The sequence below is a fragment of the Belonocnema kinseyi genome, chromosome 7, assembly GCF_010883055.1.
Source record: "Belonocnema kinseyi isolate 2016_QV_RU_SX_M_011 chromosome 7, B_treatae_v1, whole genome shotgun sequence".
Taxonomy (NCBI): domain Eukaryota; kingdom Metazoa; phylum Arthropoda; class Insecta; order Hymenoptera; family Cynipidae; genus Belonocnema; species Belonocnema kinseyi.
The window spans coordinates 4,213,359-4,233,744 of record NC_046663.1 but is presented as its reverse complement, the minus strand read 5'-3'; the positions used below and the strand labels follow the sequence as shown (position 1 = coordinate 4,233,744).

The 20,386-nt window shown below is 23.3% G+C and overlaps 1 protein-coding gene across 6 annotated transcripts in view; it reads right to left on the bottom strand.

Moving 5' to 3' along the window:
• LOC117175953 (ubiquitin carboxyl-terminal hydrolase Usp2-like) overlaps positions 1-20,386 on the bottom strand; it is a 103,439-nt gene that overhangs the window by 34,044 nt on the left and 49,009 nt on the right. For all 6 annotated transcript variants that reach the window (XM_033365823.1, XM_033365827.1, XM_033365828.1 and 3 more), the window contains one exon: positions 18,858-20,010. In XM_033365823.1, the coding sequence (XP_033221714.1) occupies positions 18,858-20,010 (1,153 nt within the window). The remainder of the gene's footprint in view (positions 1-18,857; positions 20,011-20,386) is intronic.

The following is a 20,386-nucleotide window of genomic DNA, read 5'->3' as shown; positions in this document are numbered from 1 at the left end:
AAATAAATATTTACATTTTTAGTGACAAAAAATTATTTAAAAATATATTTTTAAAAAATAGTTGCAGTTTCAACTTGAATAGTTACATTTTTTGTAAAAAAAAAATAATTTTCAGCCAAAGAATAACTTTTAAACAAGTAATTCAATTGAATTCAACAACAAAAATAAACGAATTTTCAACCAGATACTTTAATTTTCAACTAAAACCGGTCAATTTTCTGCCAGAAATCGAATAGTTGAATTTGCAGTTAAAAAAATTAATTAAAAAAAAAGGGAATTTCTAAAACAAAAAATTCAATATAGTAATTTATTTAAAACCAAAGAATCATTGTTATTCAATTTAATATTTCAATTTTTAAAATCATAAAAAACTTTTTTTCCAAAGACATGGTTTTTGGCACGACAACTTTTTTACTTTAATTTTTTAATTTAAAATCAATAAAAATAATTTTAATAAAACATTAATAGAATTATCATCTGATGCACTGTCAGTTGACTTTGAGTCACATTTCCAAGTATATGTATTATTTTTGCGAGTCTAGAATCTAAATTAGAAATCTAAACTAGAAAATAATTAGAAAATAATCAGAGAAACCTAGAAAATACACTCAACTCTGTACTCACGGTCTGCAATATCTCTCTCTCCAGCGAAGATTGTTTAACAGAATATCCCGAGTTTTCGCTCGTCGACGGATAAAACAACATTATTTACAATTTTGACAAATCAACAATTTTTCACCATGAAACCTGAATTCCAAAATCCTTGCAGAAAATCAAGATCATATTCTGCTAAATAACACCAAATTGCACAAAAAAAACTGAATTTAAATTTAAAATAACTTGGAAACACACCTCAGCTGAAGTAATCTTCGAAATTGAAATTTTTTAAAATCATATAAATTATAAAAGTAGGATGTAACAGCACTGGGATTGGAATTATCAGATTTTCCATTTAGTAATTACGCAGTCGAAATTTGTATTCGGAAAGTTGAGAGTGAAATGAAACCTTTCCAACGAAATAGAAATACGACGCGACATTGATTGCCAGAATTTCCCACGCGTAGACCAGACTCGACAATTTTTGGCAAGTGACAAAAAGGATCAGATATTTTCCGGGAGAAAAAATCGAAATTTTTTTTGAAATTTTGTTCTTGACATTTCGGTCCACAGGTTTGCCAGAAAAGTCTGCTTTCAAAATGCAGGGTACCCAAAAAAAACTTCTTTCTCAAAATTCCCTGACCATTATTATTGAAATTAAAAATTAAAAAACGAAAACTCTAAAGCTCAACATTTTTTCCTTTGAAGTAATAAAAAATAAACTAAAAATAAAAGCACTCAAAATGTAACTCTTGAATTTTGATCTTTTAAAATTGAAGTTTGAAAGCTTTTTAATTAAAAAATTTTAAATCAAATGCAGATAAACTGGCAAATTTAATAATTTAAAATTTTATAAATTATAGAGTTCAAAGATTCAGATTAAGTTCCAAAAATATAAAACTACGTTATCATTTTCAATGCTCGAAATTAAAAAATCAATCAATGAACTTTAAATTTTATATTAATTTAAGGAATTTTAAGCTAGAAACGTTTAAATTTCAAATTTTTTACTAAACAAATCTTAAATCAGAACTTGAATTATTTTCATTTTGAATAGTATAATCATCCTTGAAAATCTTTAAAATTTTATTTTAAAATCTAGAGAAATCCAGCAGTTGTTTAAAATGTTTTCAAATTTAAATTATTTTTGAAATTTTTTTATAACTTCTACATATATTTTAAAATAAAGTCTTCCTACAATTTTTAGAAAATCGAGAAAATTTTAAGGAATTTCTTAAAATATTTTATGTATAAATAACAATTGAACACTTAATATTTGTAAATAAAATTTTAGAAATTTTAATAGATATTTAGAACTAAAAAATATGGGTTTTCAAGAGAATAGTTCAATTTTTAACCCAATTGTTAAGTTTTCAACTAAAATTATGAATCTTTAACGGAAATAGTTGAATTCGAATAAACAAAAAAAATGAATTTCCACTAAAACAGGCCAATTGTCACCAAAAACTTAAATAATTAAATTTGAACTTAAAAACATTAATGTTCAACCAAACAGATAAATTTTAAACTAAAAATATGGAAAATTTAATTTGTATAAGTTAAACTTTTAGTTGAAAAATTTAATTTTTAACACAAAATAACGGCTTTGAAAGAAAATAGTTCAATTTTCAACTGAAATGTTTGAATTTTCAAAAAAAAAATCATTTTTACTAAAAAAGATAAATTGTTAATCAAAACTTAAATAATTAAATTTTATGTTAAAAAAAATTAAAACCTAAGGAATATTCAATTTGAATAAGTTCAATTTACAGTCAAAAATTACTTTCAAAAAAAAAAATAAACTTTAAAAAAAACTTACATATTCTAAGAATGTGATGAATTTTTAAATAATATTGTAAATATTTAAATGCAGTAGTTGAATTTTTAGCCAGGAAGATGAATTTTCAACTAAAATGTTGAATTTTTATCTAGAATAGTTAAATTTTTGGCCAACGAGATGAATTTTCATTTTTCAACCAAAGAGATCCATTTGTTAACTAAAATTATGGAATATTCGACTGGAATAATAGTTACATTTTTAGTTCAACTAAATAATATTTTTTAATAAAAAAAAAGAAACAAATTTTCAACAATATAGTTGAATTTTTAAAAAAAATTCCTTTTCATCCAAAGAAAAAAAAAGTTTTAAAACAAACAGCTCATATTTCAAGAAAAGAAATTAATTTTTAATTATAATAATGAATTTTCTACCAAAAAAATCAATTGTTCAGAAAATATGTGGATTTTCAACGGAATTGTTAAATTTTCAATTAAAAAAGAAATTTTTTAAACCAATTTCTTGAATTTTGAAGAAGAAAAGATTAATTTTCAACCAATAAACTAATGAATTTTCAACCATAAAGATTAATTTCTACAAAAAAGGCGTATTTTCCAAATATTACATAAATGATAAAAAAACTAGTTTAATTTCTATATAAGAAATATCAATTTTTAACCAAATAATTGAATTTTCTTCCAAAAAATATACATTTTCAACCAAAAATAGAATTGTTTAATTTTGTGTTAAAAATATCATTCTTAATCAAAAGCAAAGAACAGATTTGGAGAAAAATAGTTCAATTTTCTTCTTGAATGGCTCAATTTTGAGTTAAAAAAATTGATTATCAGAAAACCACTTGACGGTTCTAATTATATCTCATGGGCAATTGAATAAGAAAGAGGAAGGTTTTTCTAAATTGCATCAGTCAAAGCTCAATGCGAATCAATCCCAGTTGCTGTCTGGTGGCTCGATGCGTCATAAAGGTCAATCATACTCAATGAGCAAAGGTATGTATACATGTGCAATTGTGCATTCGATCAGAACTATTTATTCCTGCTATTCATAATAATAGACACACAACAAGTGACACAAGCGAAATTTTTAATGGGAAAGTTTTGCGAAAATTTAAATTTAATAAATGAAAAATACCTTCTCTACACAAATTATTAATAAAAGTTTATAGTTTATTTATAAAATAAAGTAAAAGAGTAAGTCATCCAGTTTGAAGAGAAAAAGTTAATATTTTAATTACTGGTACATTTTAATCGAAGAAAAAAAATCCCGGTCATTTCCCGGTTTACAAACATTTTTCACGGCCAATATAATTTAAAAAATCAAACTATATATTCAATTAAACAATGTTAAATGAAATGCAAATAAACTGAAAAATTTAGAACTTTTATCAATTATAGCGTTCAAAGATTCAGATTAATTTCCAAAAATATAAATCCACGTTAACATTTTCAATGGTCTAAATTAAAGAATGAAGCAATGAAATTTAAAAATGTTCGAAATTATATTAAGTAATTTCAAGCTACACATTAAAAATTGATAAATAATTTTTTTAACTTAAAAGTTCTTAGATTAAAAGTTAAATTATTTTTATTTTAAAAAGTCTAGGCATCCTTCAAAAGCTTTAAAATTTCATTTCAAAATCTTGAAAAATCTAGAAGTGGTTGTAATTTTTTTCAAATTCAAAATCATTTTCGAATTTTTTGTCAGAACTTTTAAATATATTTCAAAATGAATTGAATTTTTTCTAAGTTTTAGAAAATTTTGCAAATTAAAAAGAATTAAATTTGTATTTATAAATAACAATAGAACATTTATTATTTGTAAAAATGTTAGAGTAATATTAACTTGAAATAATTTGAAATACTTACAGCCAAATTAAAAATAAAATTGAGATTTTTGCAGATTTGAAACAAAAAATTGGGAATTTTAAAATACATTTAGAAGTTCTGAAAAAATGGTTAACACACTTCGTTTAAATTACTTGAAAAAATTTCAAGTTCTTAATTAATTTTGAATATTTTAAAAACTTCTATGTATCTATTAAAATTACTAAATTTTTTCTACAAATAATAAGTGTTCAATTTTTATTTATGCGTCAAAATTCAACAATTTCACTTATCAATTAAGCACTTTTTAAATAGAACAATTAAAATTGTAACGCTAAAAGATTAAAAGTCCTTCGAAAATCTAAAGATTCAAAGCTTTCTATTTAAAACAATTCAGTTTCAAATTGTTTTCTTTTACATATTTGGTTTTAATTTACTCGTCTTAAATGAACAGTAAAATATTTGCTCAATATTAAATACTTATTCTTTTTCTACATTAAGAAATTTCGAATTATGGATTTATTTTTAAGTTGAAAATAGTAAAACGCACGTTTACATGTTTTAATAGCTGAAAAAATTAATAGAAATAATATATTAATAAATTTATTTATTGAATTTCATATAAAAAAATAATATAAAGGAATACCTGAGAATCTGAATTGTTTGGTCAAATCAATTATTGTTTAGATTTATATAATTAAAGTATAGATCCATTTTAAAAATTATTTATTTAATTATATTTACAGTTGATAAAATAAAACTGTTTTTATAAAAAATTTTGAATTTGAAATGCTTTTAATTTTTAATTGTTTAAATCCTCAAAACTGCACTTTAATTATTTTTAAAATTGTTCAAATCCAACTTGGGCAGATTTTTCTTCTGAAAAATCGTAAAATTCCCGGTTTCCCGGCCCGAAGGCCATTCTGTTTTTTATAAAAAAAAATCTTCGATTTGAAAACCTTCTAATTTTTAATTTTTTTCTAACCTTTAAAACTGCATTTTAAAATTCTTTAAATTAGAATATATACTTAAAATGTAAAAATCTAAAATGGAACATTTTTAAAGTGAAAGATTTTCGAATTAAGCATTCTAAACTAAATTATATAATAATTTATAAAAATCACAATTTAGGAAATTATTTTAAAACATTGGAAATCAAAGTTGGAAAAAATTTTTATTCTAAAAATGTTGTAAAATTCCCGGTAAAAAAATAAATTCACTGTCATTTCATTAAATTTCTACTAAAAAGACAAATTTTTACAATTTACATAAATTTCCAACTAAATATTTGATGTTCTAACTAAAAAAGACTAATTTTTGACTAAAAAAAACGAATTTTCAACAAAATTGTTAAATTTTGAACTGAAAAAAATCTATTTTTAATCTAAAACTATAGTTTTAGATTAACAAATTGAATTTCTTAAAATATACTTCAACTTGTAACAAAATAAAAGAATTTTAAACTAAAAAAGAAAACATTTTCAGCCCAAAATTAAAAAGTTAAATTTTCTCATGAAAAAAAAAAAACATTTTTAAACACACAAAAATAAGAATTTTTTAAATAGAAAAGTTACATTTTCAGCCATAGAAATTAATTTTTAACCAAAGTAATAAATCTCCAAATAAAAAATTACTTTTTAACATAGTAGTATATCTTATAAACAAAACGATGAATTTTCAACGAAAAATTAAATAGTTGATTTTCCAAAAAGATTCTAATATCAAATAAAAAACCGTTTAAAAATTTAATTCCAACAAAATAGACAAATTTCAAATGAATACTCAATTTTGAAGTTTAAAAATTAATTGAAAAAAAATGTCAATCAAATATTTCAATTTTCGTTTAAAGAAATGAATTCCTCTGTAAATAAATAAATTTGTAATAGAAAATGAAATAGTTTAATTTTTAGTTAAAAAAATAATTTTAAACCAAAAAAAGAAGCTTTGAAGATATACTACTTCCATAGAGTTCATTTAATCGTACAATATTCAGAAAGAACTAATGAATTGTCAAAAAATTGTCAAAAATAAATTTTCAGTAAAAAAAGTAATTCGGAACAAAAAAAGAAGATTTAAACTAAAATACTTAAATTTTAAATAAAATAGATTAATTTACATTAAAAAAAAAAATATTAGAGAACCAAAAAAGGAGATTTGAACAAAATACTTTAACTTTCAAACAAAAGTAATGAATTTTCAAAAAGAAAAAAACTCAATAAAATAATAAATTTTTCATCGAAAGTAGTGAATTTGCAACTAAAAAAATTCATTTGTAACAAAAAATGAAATAGTTCACTTTTCAGGATAAAAAAATAATTTTTAATCAAAAAAAGGAGATTTGAAGAAAACACTTAAATTTTCAACCAAAAAATTAAATTTTCAAATGAAATATTAATTTTTGACAACAAAATAATTTTTTTAAGTAATTAAATTTTTAACCAAAAAAATGAATTTACGAACAAGAAGAATAGTTTTCTAAAAAAAATCTATTTTCAAACAAATAGTTCAACTTTCAAAATAAACTAGTTAAATTTTGCAACCGAAAAGTTAAATAATATTCATTTAATCAATGTTTAACGCAAAAAATCAATTTTCATCAAAACAGTTTCTTTTAAACAAAAGAAATGAATCTTCAGCAATTAACGTGTAATATAATAGTTGATATTTCAACCAAAAAATATTTTTAAATAAAAGCTGTTGAATTCGATAAGAAAGGACGAATTTTCAACAAATCGTGTAATTTTTCAAATAAAAAAGATCATCTTTTAACGAAAAATAAAACAAATTTTCAACCAAAGAGCTGCAACTTCAACTGATAAAATTTTAATCAAAAACAGTTGAATGAAAAACAAAAAGATCATTTTTCTCCAAAACAGTTAGTTTTTTAATTTGAAAAAATGTTTCTTTTTTCAAAAAATAAAAAAACGTTTGAAAACATGTACTTCGAAATGTTCTTTCAATAAATAATAATTTTCTATTTGTGAAATTCAGAATTTTGCAAGAAAAACTGACCGTATTCAAAATATTCTAATTCTTTCTTCATAAACTGAATCACTGATACTTTGGCTCTATTTCACGAATGAATTATAAACTTTCATTAATAATTTGTATAAAAAAATATATCTTTAATCTATTGTAATCTATATATCTCGTTCTGGTTTTATTTATGAGATTCTAAATTCAGAAATCAGTTCATATTTCATGGCTGAAAAAAACATTACTTTAGAAATCGCAAAAAACACCAGACTTAAAAGTAGTGCCATCGGATCCCCATTGAAGTGGACTGAATGCGAAATCAATAGATTTAAATCTAAGTAACGCACGCGAGAAAATTGTTTTTAAAAAAATGTTATCTACAGTTTAAATTATTTTTTTAATAATTTTTTTTTAAATACTATTGGGCCATTCAAAAACTGCGTCACTTTGATTCAAAAACTTTTTCCACCCCTTCACTTCTTCGTCACAGATTATCACATAAATTTTCAAGAGTTTAAAAAAGTTTCAAGAACTTGAAAAAAATTCCAAAATATATCAAATATTTTGGGATATTTTAAAAAATTACAAAGAATTTTGAATAGATTCCAAAGGATTTTAAATTTCGGGGTATTTAAAAAAATTCCAAAGAATTTTCAAGAGCTTTAAAAAGTTTTAAGGAACTTCAAAAGATTCCAAAGGATTTTTTAAAAAGATTTTACGGTACTTTTAAAACTACCAAGGAATTTTCAAGAGTTTTAAAAAACATCAAGATATTTCCAAATATTTTTAAAAATTTTATTATTGTAGGATAATTTAAAAGATTTCAAGGAATTTTGAACAGTTTCCAATAATTTAAGAGATTCCTAACGATTTAAAAAGATTTTAGGACATTTTTTAAATTTCATAGAGTTCTTTAGAAGCATTAAAAAGTTCCAAGGGATTTTAAAAGATTTGAAGTATTTTAGGGTTTTCAAAAATATTAAAAAATTTTTTTAATAGATTTAAATAATTTGAATGTATTTTAAAAGATTTTAAAGATTTTAGGATGATTTTGAAAGTTCCAAGGTATTTTCAATATATTCTAATAATTTTAAGGTTCTTGAAAACGATTTGAAAGATTTTAGTTTAATTTTAAAAGTTCCAAGGAATTTTCAAGAACTTAAGAAAGTTTTAGGCGACTTCAAAATTAATTTAATTTTAAAGTTAAATTATTTTAAAGAGCTTTAAAAAGTTTTAAGCGATTTTAAAAAATTTGAAATACTTTAGGATATTTCAAAGGATCTATGGAATTTGTAATAGATTTCAATAATTTGAAGAGATCCAAAAAAAAAACGTTTGTCTTTTTTAAAAATAATTGCAAGGAATTTTTCAGAGCTTTCCAGACTTTTCAAGAAATTTCAAAAGAATTCTTAAAATTTGAAATATTAAAAAAAAAATGACAAGGAATTTTTAAAACATTTGAGATATTTTAGGGAATTTAAAAAGATTCTAAGGAATTTTTAAAAAGTTTCAATGTATTTCAAACGATTTCTTAAGATTTTAAATATATTAGGGTATTTTAAAAGATTCCAAGGAATTTTTAATAGATAAAAAAAATTGAAAGGAATTTAAAGAATTAAACAAATTTTAGGGTATTTTTTAAATTTCCAAGGAATTTTTTAATTGATTTAAATAATTTGCAGGAATGTAAGACCATTTTAAAGCTTTTAGGGGATTAAAAAAATACAAGAAATTTTCAGAACAAAAGTGAAATAATAAAGTTTTCAATTTCAACCAAATAGAATTTTGAACCCAAAATATATATATTTTATATGTCTATAATAGGCACAAAAAATAAAAATTAATTACAGTTTTAATATATTAAAACATGATTATTATCGCATACTATTTAATGACCTAGAATTAAATCGAATGTATTTTTTTTTTAATTTTTCTGAACCTCTCTATTATATATGGTAGAGTGTAGCGTAAAATACACATTTCAGAAAATTAAAATCTTTTCCCCTTTTACCTAAAATGCAACCGAGTAAATTTAAATTTATATATTTTGAAGCTTCCAACATTTTTAATGCAATACCATTTTTTTGTAAACCTAATTGGTTATTTTTTGTTTCTTATCCAAACATTTAAGAAAATTAATTTAAAACAAAATCATATTTAATTTTTTTTAAAATTAATTTGTGTAAAATTGTAGATAACCTAATTAGGGTTTTTAATTATCGAAAATGGTGATTTGTTAAATAAAAAAATGTTATTATTAATTATTTTGAGTATAATTAATTAAAAATGCCAAATGATTTTTAAAATAGAAGAACTCATTTGAAATTTTTCCATAATTTTTTATTTATTTCTCGCGAAATTCTCTTTCCGTTATTTTTATTCGATTTAAAGTTTAAACAATTTTTGTTTATATTTTTTTTCAAACAACTCGTGAAAAGTTAATATTTTCTGGAATTAATTACATAATTGATGAAAATTAAGAATAATATTTTTTGTTCAGGTTATTTGGAAATTATTTAAACAATTTTCAATCATTCAAATAATATTTTACCCCGTAAATCGTGAGAATTTATTTTTTCTGAAATTAATGACGCAGTTAATGTATGTTGAGCTTGATATTTAATGTGAAAGACAGTTTGTAATTATTTAAACTATTAATATCACTTCCTCCTTTTTATAGGAAAGATAGAGACAATTCTATTTTTTCAAATCTCTTAAGAATAAATTAAAATTGTTTTAATAATTAATAAATATATTAAACAAGAAATATTACACTTAAAATTCATCGTCTGTATCATTTATCCCGAAAAACAATAATTTTCACGATTTACAAGAGAAAAATAAATTGTTTAAGCAAATAACTGTTTAAACAATTAAAAATACGTTTAAAGATGCTTGAAAACTTGTCACTTATCGAATAAAAATAAATTCATGTTTCGAAAGTTTGAAAAAATACCGTCATTAGCATAAATTTTCCATTAAACTTTCATTTACAATAAGTTAACAACAATTACTTATTTTTTCCATTTTTTTCGAAAACCGGAGTCTATTGCCAAAATCTTGCAACACTTTAATGCTGCTTAAATTTATTTAAAAGAAAACTAACGTTAAAATTTTTTTTTTAAATCATTAATCAACTAATTTTTCAATATTAGGTTTAAAGAAAATTTGATGCAATAAGCTTTTTTTATTAAAAAACAATATTGAAATACATTGATTTGATTTGTAAAAAGAGTTTAAATTCTATAATTTCAAATTCAAAGTGTTCAAAACAGAAAAAATTTATTTTGAATTAAATAATCTGTAAACTGAACAATTTCAGATTAAAATTTTGAAAATATGACAATTTAAACAATTTTAAACAGAAATATTTTCTTATTAGAATTTAAAAACTGGGATCATTTTTAATTCAAAGGAACTAAAATTGTCTTCTTTTTTATTAAAAGCGTTCAAAATGAAATGATTTGAAATTAAAAAATTTTTAATGTATAAGATCAAAAAATAAATTTATCGTAATTTTCACGATACAAAATGAAAAAAGTGTTCAATTATAAACCTGTAAAATTGAATTATTTTAAAAAACATTTTAAATAGTCAATAATTTTACATGGGAAACAATAAAAATGAAAAAAATTCTGTTACGGAATGTTGACAATCAAACGATTCCGAACTTTATTTAAGCTGAAAATAATTGTAGGCCCCAAGAATTGTGATATTCGAACATTTGTATACTAAACCTTTTAAATTTGCAATTATTTTAAGTGAATTTAAAATGTTTAGAACTTAATATTTTACAATTTTTAAATATACTTTTCAAAATTCAACTATTTCAATTAGTTTTGATCTATTTTGATTTTAAAAAATACAATTTTTAATTTCAAATCGTTTAATTTTTAAAACTTTATTTAGAATTATTATTCATTCTTAAAATCTTCCAAACAAATACTTTTTCAATTTTAAATAATTCTTTTTTTTAAATCTTCAACTTAAAATCTGAAACTTTTAGTACATCAAATTGAAAATAAACCAAATTAAAAAAAGGAATACTAAACAAGATCGCTATGATTCCAATTTTCCAATTAAAAATAATTTCTTTAAATTGAGTTTGAAATTTTCAAGCTTAATTTTTTATTGTTTTTAATTTATTCTGAAGTCATTGCATTCAAAATTGGACAATAATCAAATCTTTCAATTTGACATTTTACGATTGCGAAGAATTAAAAAAAAAAAAAACAATTTTGTAAGGAAAATTTAATAGTGAAATTATCTTAAAATTTTTAATATTTAAACTTGAAATTATATTTTTTTAAATAATTTTTTCAACGCAAAGCAGTGGTTTATTACTTAAAAAAATAAAACATTTAAAAAATGTTTTTTTTTTGTTTTTAGAAAATTCGCTTTCAAGAATTTTATACAAACAGCTACTATTTTGTCATTTTTTAAAATTTGTCAATTGTTTGTCATCAATTGAAAGAACAAGAATTCCAACGTCGAATAATAATAAAAATAATCCCGATAACCTACGCTAGTTCGAAAAAATGTTGTCGTCAAACTCTGAAATATGTGTCACTTTATTTTTACTCTTGATTCTCTAGAATGACATATCTAAATAGAGAATCATTCTGACACCATGACCTACAAGTTTCGTTTCTTGGTCAACTCTAAAAAAAGTGTGACTTAAAAATTTCATTCCAATAATTGAAAAAAAAAGCGGAATAAATTAACAAAAATTCTCAAATTAATCGATTATTTATAGCTGTTTTTGAGAAAAATAGGGGCAAAATAGGGGAATAGGGGACTGTCTGTGAATTCTGATATTCACAATCCTAAGTGGAACATCCATAAAATACGTTACCAATTCTAGGACCCCCCCCCCCCCGCATATCCTCATTGACAAAAGATAGCTTGCATTAAAAAGAAAATTTTATCAAAATAGTTGATTTTTAAACAATTAAAAAAAAAGATTTTTTAACGAAGGAATAAAATATTTCGTATTTTAACGAAATAATATATAACTTTTAAATTAAAAAGAAATATGAATTTTTAAACAAAAAGGAATACTTTTCTACCATGAAGTATGAATTTTTAATCGAATTTTAAACAAAATATTTAAATTTTCAACCGAAAAAGATGATTCAACAAAATATGTAGTTGAATTTTAAACCTACAAAGATTAATTTTCAACAAGAAGGTAATTTTTAATCAAGAGAAAATTAATTTTAAACTAAAAAATATAAGTTTTCAACCAAGCATGAAATAGTTATATTTTCAGTTTAAAAAAATGTAATCTTAAGAAAAAAGGAACGTTCTACGAGTTGAAAAGAAGCAAAAAAGATTAATTTAAACAAAATAGTTGAATCCACAATCAAAAGATTAATTTTCTGCACAAAAAAAAAACGAATTCTCAATAAACTACATAAATTTTCCATAAAAAAGTTAAATTTTCTACCCGACACTATGAATTTTCAACAAAAAAAGTATTTTTCTACCAAGATGTTAATTTGTTAAATAAATACTTTAATTTTTAACAAAATAGTTGAATTTTCTAGCCGACACTATGAATTTTCAAAAAAAAAGTTAATTTAAAAAATAAATATCTTAATTGTAAACCAAATAGTGGCATTTTTACGAAAATAGTCGAATTTTCAACAAAAAGTTGAATTTTTTATAAAAAAAAAAAGATTATATCTACGAACATATGAATTTTCTAACAAAAAATATGTATTTTCAAAAAAGCTATTTCATTTTTAACTTGAAAATTTTCAGCCCGAAAATATAAATCTTCAACCAAAGAAAACGCATGATAAATACATAAATTTTCAACCAAACAGTTAAATTTTCAAACAAAAAATATCAATTTTCTGTTGAAAATAGAGTTACATTTTCAACCAAAGAGATAAATCTTCAACCAAAAATATATATTCTTTTACAAAGTAGAAAATAGTTCGAATTTCAACTAATTTCTTTGAATTTTTGAGCAAAAAAGATGAATTTTTAATTAAAAATAAACATTTTTAACCAAAAATGAAATAGTTTAATTTTCAATTTAAAAAACTGGTTAAATTTTCCATTGTAAAGATGAATTTTCGACTAAAATTATAAATTTTTATATTTAATTTATATCGGCAAGAGATGAATAAAATTATAAATACGAATTTTCAATAAAATATGTTAGTTTTGAGCCAAAGTGATGCATTTTTGACGAAAAAAGGTGTATTTTTATCTCAGAAGATTAAGTTTTTGTCAAAAAACACAAATTTTTTAACAGAAGATATGAATTTTCAAGTGAAAAAGCAATATTTTTTATCAAATAATTGAATTTTTAGCTAAAAAATAAACGAATTTTTAACGTTATAGTTAAATTTTCAAATAGAAAATATCAATTTTCAATTCAAAATATAAATTTTTCAGAAAAACATCCATTTTTTAAAGAGTAATTTAATTTTCAAATAAAAAAGATGAATTTTAAAAGAGCATTGTAATTGACGATATTTCAAACAAAAAAGATTTTAATTAAAATTAAAAACAGCAGAATGCAATGAAATATGAGTTAATTTTCAACCAAAAAGATATATTTTTTTGGCATAAAAATTCATTTCTAACAAATTAATTCAACTTTTAACCACATGGTTGTATTTTCAAATAAAAAAGATGAATTTAAATCAAAAATTGTCATTAACATTCAATCAAAAGTGATTTTAATTAAAATCAAAAACAGTTGAACGCAATCAAATAAATGAATTTTCAACTAAAAAAGCAAAATTTTTAACTAAAAAATTTAAATTTTGAACTAGAAATGTATTAGTTACATTTTCAAACAAGGAGATTAATTTTCAACCAAAAAGAATAATTTTAAACAAAGTAAAAAATAGTTCAACTTTCAACCAAGTTGTTGCATTTTTGCCCAAAAAATATGACTTTTCATCCACATATTTACATTTTCAAATAGAAAAGATCAATTTTCAATCAAAAATGAAATATAAATTTTGAACTCTAAAGATGAATTTTCATTTAAAATTATGAATGATAAGAAAAGAAATCATTTTCAACAAGGTTGAATGCCATTAAAAATAAGAGTTTCCAACAAAATATATCAATTTTTAGCCGAAGAGACTAATTTTTATCAAACAAGATTAATTTTTTGCAAAAAAAAAAAACAATTTTCGGTAGAACACACGAATTTTCAACTGAAAAAGTAAAAGAGATGAATTTTCGTCAAAAAATATAGGTTTTTAAGTAAATAGTTATATTTTCAATCTAATAGTAGAATTTTTAACCAAAACAAAAAATCGAGAAAAAGGAGAAATTTCTTGAAAACATGAGAAAAAGAGATAATATTAAAAGGAAGAAAAAAGAAGAATATAAAAATGTTTTTAAACCAAATATTTAAATTTTGCACTCTAAAGATGAATTTTCAACTAAAATTATGAATGATCAGAAAAAATGGATTTAAAAAACAGTAATTTTGACGGTATTTCGGAAAAAATTTTAATTTAAATCAACAACAGTTGAATTTTCAAATATAAAAGTTTCAAAAAAAAATCAATTTTGAACTAGGAATGTAATAGTTAATTTTTCTGTTAAAAAAAATGTTAATTTTCAACCAAAAAATGAACGAATTTTCAAAAATATAGTTTAAATTTTGAACAAATAGTTAAATTTTAAAATAGAACCAAATTAATGAACAACTAAAATTATAGATTTTCATAAAAATATTGATTTTTATAAAAAATAATTTAACCTTCAATCAGGTAGTTGAATTTTCAAATAAAAAAGATAGATTTTAATCGAAAAGTGTAATTGGCGACATTTTAACATAAAAATATGTTTAATGAAATGAAAAATAGTCGAATGCAATCAAATACAGGAATTTTACACTAAAAGAAGCAAAATTTTTGACAAAATAGTTGAATTTTCAACTAAAAATATCAATTTTATACTAGAAGTGTAATATTTACATTTTTCTGTTTGAAAAAAGTTCATTTTCAACAACAAAAAAAAAGAATTTTCAACAATATAATTTAAATTTCAAATAAATAGTTCAGTTTTCAAATAGAAAAAATTAGTAAACAAGTAAAATTATGGATTTTTATATAAAAAAGATAGATTTTTTAATCGAAAAGTGTAATTGACTATATTTCAACCTAAAAAGATTTTAAATTAAATAAAAAACAGATAAATGCAATCAAATAAATGAATTTTACACTAAAAAAAGCAACATTCCTAATCAAATAGTTGAATTTTCAACTCTAAAAAATATAAACTTTGCATTAGAAATGTAATGTTGCATATTTCTGTTAAAAAAAAGTTAATTTAAACCATAAAAATAAACGAATTCTCAACGATATATTTTAATTTTCAAACAAATAGTTAAATTTTCAAAAAGAAAACATCAATTAACAACTAAAATTATTAATTTTCATGAAAACATTGATTTTAAACAAAGTAATTCAACTTTAAAATTTTCAAATAAAAAGATTAATTTTAATCGAAAAGTGTAATTAAAGATATTTCAGCCTAAAACTATTATAAAATAAATTAAAAACAGTTAAATACAAACAAACGAATTTTACACTAAAAAAGGCAAAAATTTAAACCAAATAGTTGTTGTTGAATTTTCGACCAAAAAAGATGATTTTTTAATAAAATAGTTGCATTTTCATTACAATAATTGAATTTTCAATCAAAATAGTAGAATTTACAACAACAATTTTTTTTAAACAATTTTCAGCAGAATACATGAATTTTTAACTGAAAAACTAAAACTTTTTACCAAATAATTTAAATTTTTAACTAAAAACAACATTGTTTATTTTTAACTTGAAATGTAATAGTTAATTTTCTTCTGTTTAAAAAAGTTAATATTCAACCAAAAAAAGAAACGAATTTTCAACAATATAGTTTAAATTTCAAACAAATAGTTAAATATTCAAATAGAACAAAATTATAGATTTTCATAAAAATATTGATTTTTATAAAAAATAATTTAACCTTCAATCAGGTAGTTGATTTTTCAAAAAAAAAAGATAGATTTTAATCGAAAAGTGTAATTGACTATATTTTAACCTAAACAGATTTTAAATTAAATAAAAAACAGATAAATGCAATTAAATAAATGAATTTTACACTAATAAAAGCAACATTTGTAATCAAATAGTTGAATTTTCAACTAAAAAATATAAACTTTGTACTAGAAATGTAATACTTAAGATTTCAGTTTTAAAAAAGTTATTTTTTAATCAAAGAGATGAATTTTCAACTGAAAAGATACATTTTTCACAAAGTAGAAATAAGTTGAACTTTCAACCAAGTTGTTGAATTTTTGAATAAAAAAGATGGTTATGAATTATCAGCAAAAAATTGATTTTTAACAAAGTAATTTTGACGATATTTGAAAACAAAGTTTTTAATTTAAACCAACAGTTGAATGTAATTAAAAATACGAATTTTTAACAAAATATATTAATTTAGAACCAAGGAGATGAATTTTTATCTAACAAAATTTAGTTTTTGCCACACAAAAAAAACAATTTTCAGCAGAATACATAAACTTTCAACTGAAAAAGTTAAATTTTTTTACCAAATAATTTAATTTTTAACTAAAAAGTTTCAATTTTGAACTAAAATTGTAATAGTTAATTTTACTGTTTAAAAAAAGTTAATTTTAAACAAAAGAGAAACGAATTTTCAACAAAAATCAATGAACAACTGAAATTATGAATTTTGATAAAAACATTGATTAAAAAAAATTAATATAACTTTCAACCAGGTAGTTAAATTTTAATCGTAAAGTGTAATTGGCACTTTTTCAACCTAAAATTATATTTAATTAAATCAAAAACAGTTGAATGCAATCAAATAAATTAATTTTACAGTAAAAAAGGCCAAATTGTTGACCTAATAGTTAAATTTTCAACTAAAAAAATATAAATTTTGTACTAGAAATTTAATATTTAATTTTTCAGTTTAAAAAAATGTTAATTTTCAACCAAAAAAGAAACGAATTTTCAACAATCTAGTTTAAATTTCAAACAAATAGTTAAATATTCAAATAGAACAAAATTAATGAACAACTAAAATTATAGATTTTCATAAAAACATTGATTTTTAGAAAAATAATTTAACTTTCAATCAGGCAGTTGAATTTTTAAATAAAAAAGATTAATTTGAATCAAAAAGTGTAATTGACGATATTTCAGCCTAAAAATATTTTTAATTAAATCAAAAACAGTTAAATGCAATCAAATAAATAAATTTTACACAAAAATAAGCAAACATTTTTAACCAAATATTTGCATTTTCGTTAAAATAATTAAATTTTCAATCAAAATAGTAGAGTTTACAACAAGAACGAAAATAAATTTAAAAACAAAAACAATTTTAAGCAGAATACATGAATTTTCAACTGAAAAAGTAAAAATTTTTACCAAATAATTGAATTTTTAACTTTAAAAATTTCAATTTTGAACTAGAAATGTAATAGTTAATTTTTCTGTAAAAAAAATTAATTTTCAACCAAAAATAACGAATGTTCAACGATATAATTTAATTATCAAACAAATAGTTAAATTTTCAAGAAGAAAAGATCAATTAACAACTAAAATTATGAATTTTCATGAAAACATTGATTTTAAACAAAGTAATTTAAGTTTCAACCAGTTAGTTGAATTAAATAAAAAAAAAATAAATAAAAATATTTTACACTAAAAAAAAGCAAAAATTTTAACCAAATATTTGAATTTTCAACTAAAAAGCTACATTTTTTGCAAAGTAGAAAATAGTTCAACTTTCAACCAATTTGTTGAATTTTTGACCAAAAAATATGATTTTTTAACCAAATAGTTGCATTTTCATTAAAATAATTAAATTTTCAATCAAAATAGTAGAATTTACAAAAACAAAAAATAATAAAAAAAACAATTTTCAACAGATTACATGAATTTGCAACTGAAAAGTAAAAATTTTACCAAATAATTGAATTTTTAACTTTAAAAATTTCAATTTTGAACTAGAAATGTAATAGTTGATAAAAAAAATTAATTTTGAACCAAAAAACAACGAATGTTCAACGATATAATTTAATTATCAAACAAATAGTTAAATTTTCAAGAAGAAAAGATCAATTAACAACTAAAATTATGAATTTTCATGAAAACATTGATTTTAAACAAAGTAATTTAAATTTCAACCAGTTAGTTGAATTAAACTTTCAACCAAGTTGTTGAATTTTAGAGCAAAAAATATGATTTTTTAACCAAACAGTTGCATTCTCATTAAAATAATTCAATTTTCAATCAAAATAAAAGAATTAAAAATAAATCGAGAAAAAGGGACAATTTCTCGAAAACAGTAGAAAGAGATTATCTTTTAAAAGTAGAAAAAAAGGGTAATATAAAAGTAATTTTCAAACTTATCAAGTTATCATTGAACTCAAGCGTTATAGGGACCCCTCAAACTGGTAAAGTAGTTCACGGATGACCCCTAAACTCAGCTACCACTTGCCAACAATCCAACCAAGTTGAGCCTTGACTTGAAACGAAACTGACATCTCACAACAACTAGCTAGAATTGCCACACACTTTTACTTCTTTAAAACTTCCATCGACGCACGAAAAGACCCTTTTTTTTTTTTTGGTTAGATGAATTGGAATATCATCACTCACAATTTGTTCGCTGGCTCCACGATAGTTGCTCTGCCTCGCTCCAGCACCCGATGACGACGCCAAAGAGTTGGCTGCTGCCGCCGCCTCATTAACAGAATTGACAGAAGATGTCGAATATTGGTCCGCTCTCCTGGACGTGGAGGGGGGCATCAGGGAAGGATCATCGCCGTGGGTTCCAGCTGTTGGTCTCTCGCCCACGCCATTCTCAACGAGAATCCCCCCGGAACCGGCGACAAAGGTGTTGTTAGTGGTGAAGAACGGATCCGCAAAGGGATCATTCCCGCCAAGGGCTGACTTGATGCCCTCGGAATTGTCTCGGCCGGTCACCTGCTCAATGATGCGCAGAGAGGAGTCATCATCCGCCTGGACCACCTCAATGACAATTTTACCCTCGCGATAGCGAGCATTGTTGTTAGTGAGCAGCTCCGTGTTATCGAGGTTAGTGGGGAGGTTAGTCAAGTTAGTCAAGTTAGTCGGCGGGTCAAGGTTCGCGTCGATCAATCCCCCGCCGCCGCGATCACTCGCTCCCACTAAAGATTCATCAGATTCCTCGTGATCGCGGCGCTGGAGGTTGTTGTCGTCAGTGTCGTTGTTGTTGTTGATAATATGATTATTATTACTATTATTATTGCAAGATGAAGAGGAGGAAGAGGTAGTAGGCCTGTCGGCGTCGGCGTCGTGGTCTTGGTCGTGTGTGTTGTTATTGTTGCGCTGATCGGTGACTGTTACCTCGGCGGGGGGCGCCTTGGCGCTATCGTTTTGCGCATGGCTGCTGGTGAGCACCGTGCTGAGTGGTGGTTTCCTCTTGTGAAGGGTTGAGTATCGTGACGAGGTCACGGAGGAGGAGGAGGATGAGACCGAGGAGGCCGAAGAGGACGAAGACTGGTCTCGACGAAGCTCACTGTTCGAGTCGTCACCCCCGAGCAGATCGAGATAGGTCGAGGATCCTGATCGCCAGGGTGATGTGCATCTCGACTGGAGGGAGGAGGAGTACTTGCTGGTGAGTCTGTCGACGACCGAGGTTCCGCTTATGCCGTTTCGATCTCTGGAGAGGCTGAACGAGGAACTTGATGGCGTTAGGTACCTGCTGCTGCTGCTACTGCCGGTGGTCCCGATGCTCGACGAGTCGGAGTAGGTCGACGAAGAGACTGACCTGTGAATAGGCAATGAACAAATGAGAACGTGGCTAGGATTGACTGGCTCAACTCGGCTCATGGCCAAGTGCTCTTAAAACGTTATGCAATTCAGGTTTCAATGCTCATCAGTGCGCCACTGAACAGAGAGACAAATTGACTATATATAGTGGTGCGCAAAAGTTTTGGACCAAACACATTTTTGACTATATCTGGTGAATAAAAGCAGTTGAGAAAAATTGAATATATACAAAATTTCAGTATTTTATTAAACTAGAAAACTACAACATTTAGATATTTTTAATGAAGTTTGTTGACAATTCCATTCACATTGTTTGTAACGACAGTGTTCAAAAATAATGGGCCACACTTATCCCATAGGTTCATAAAATAGTT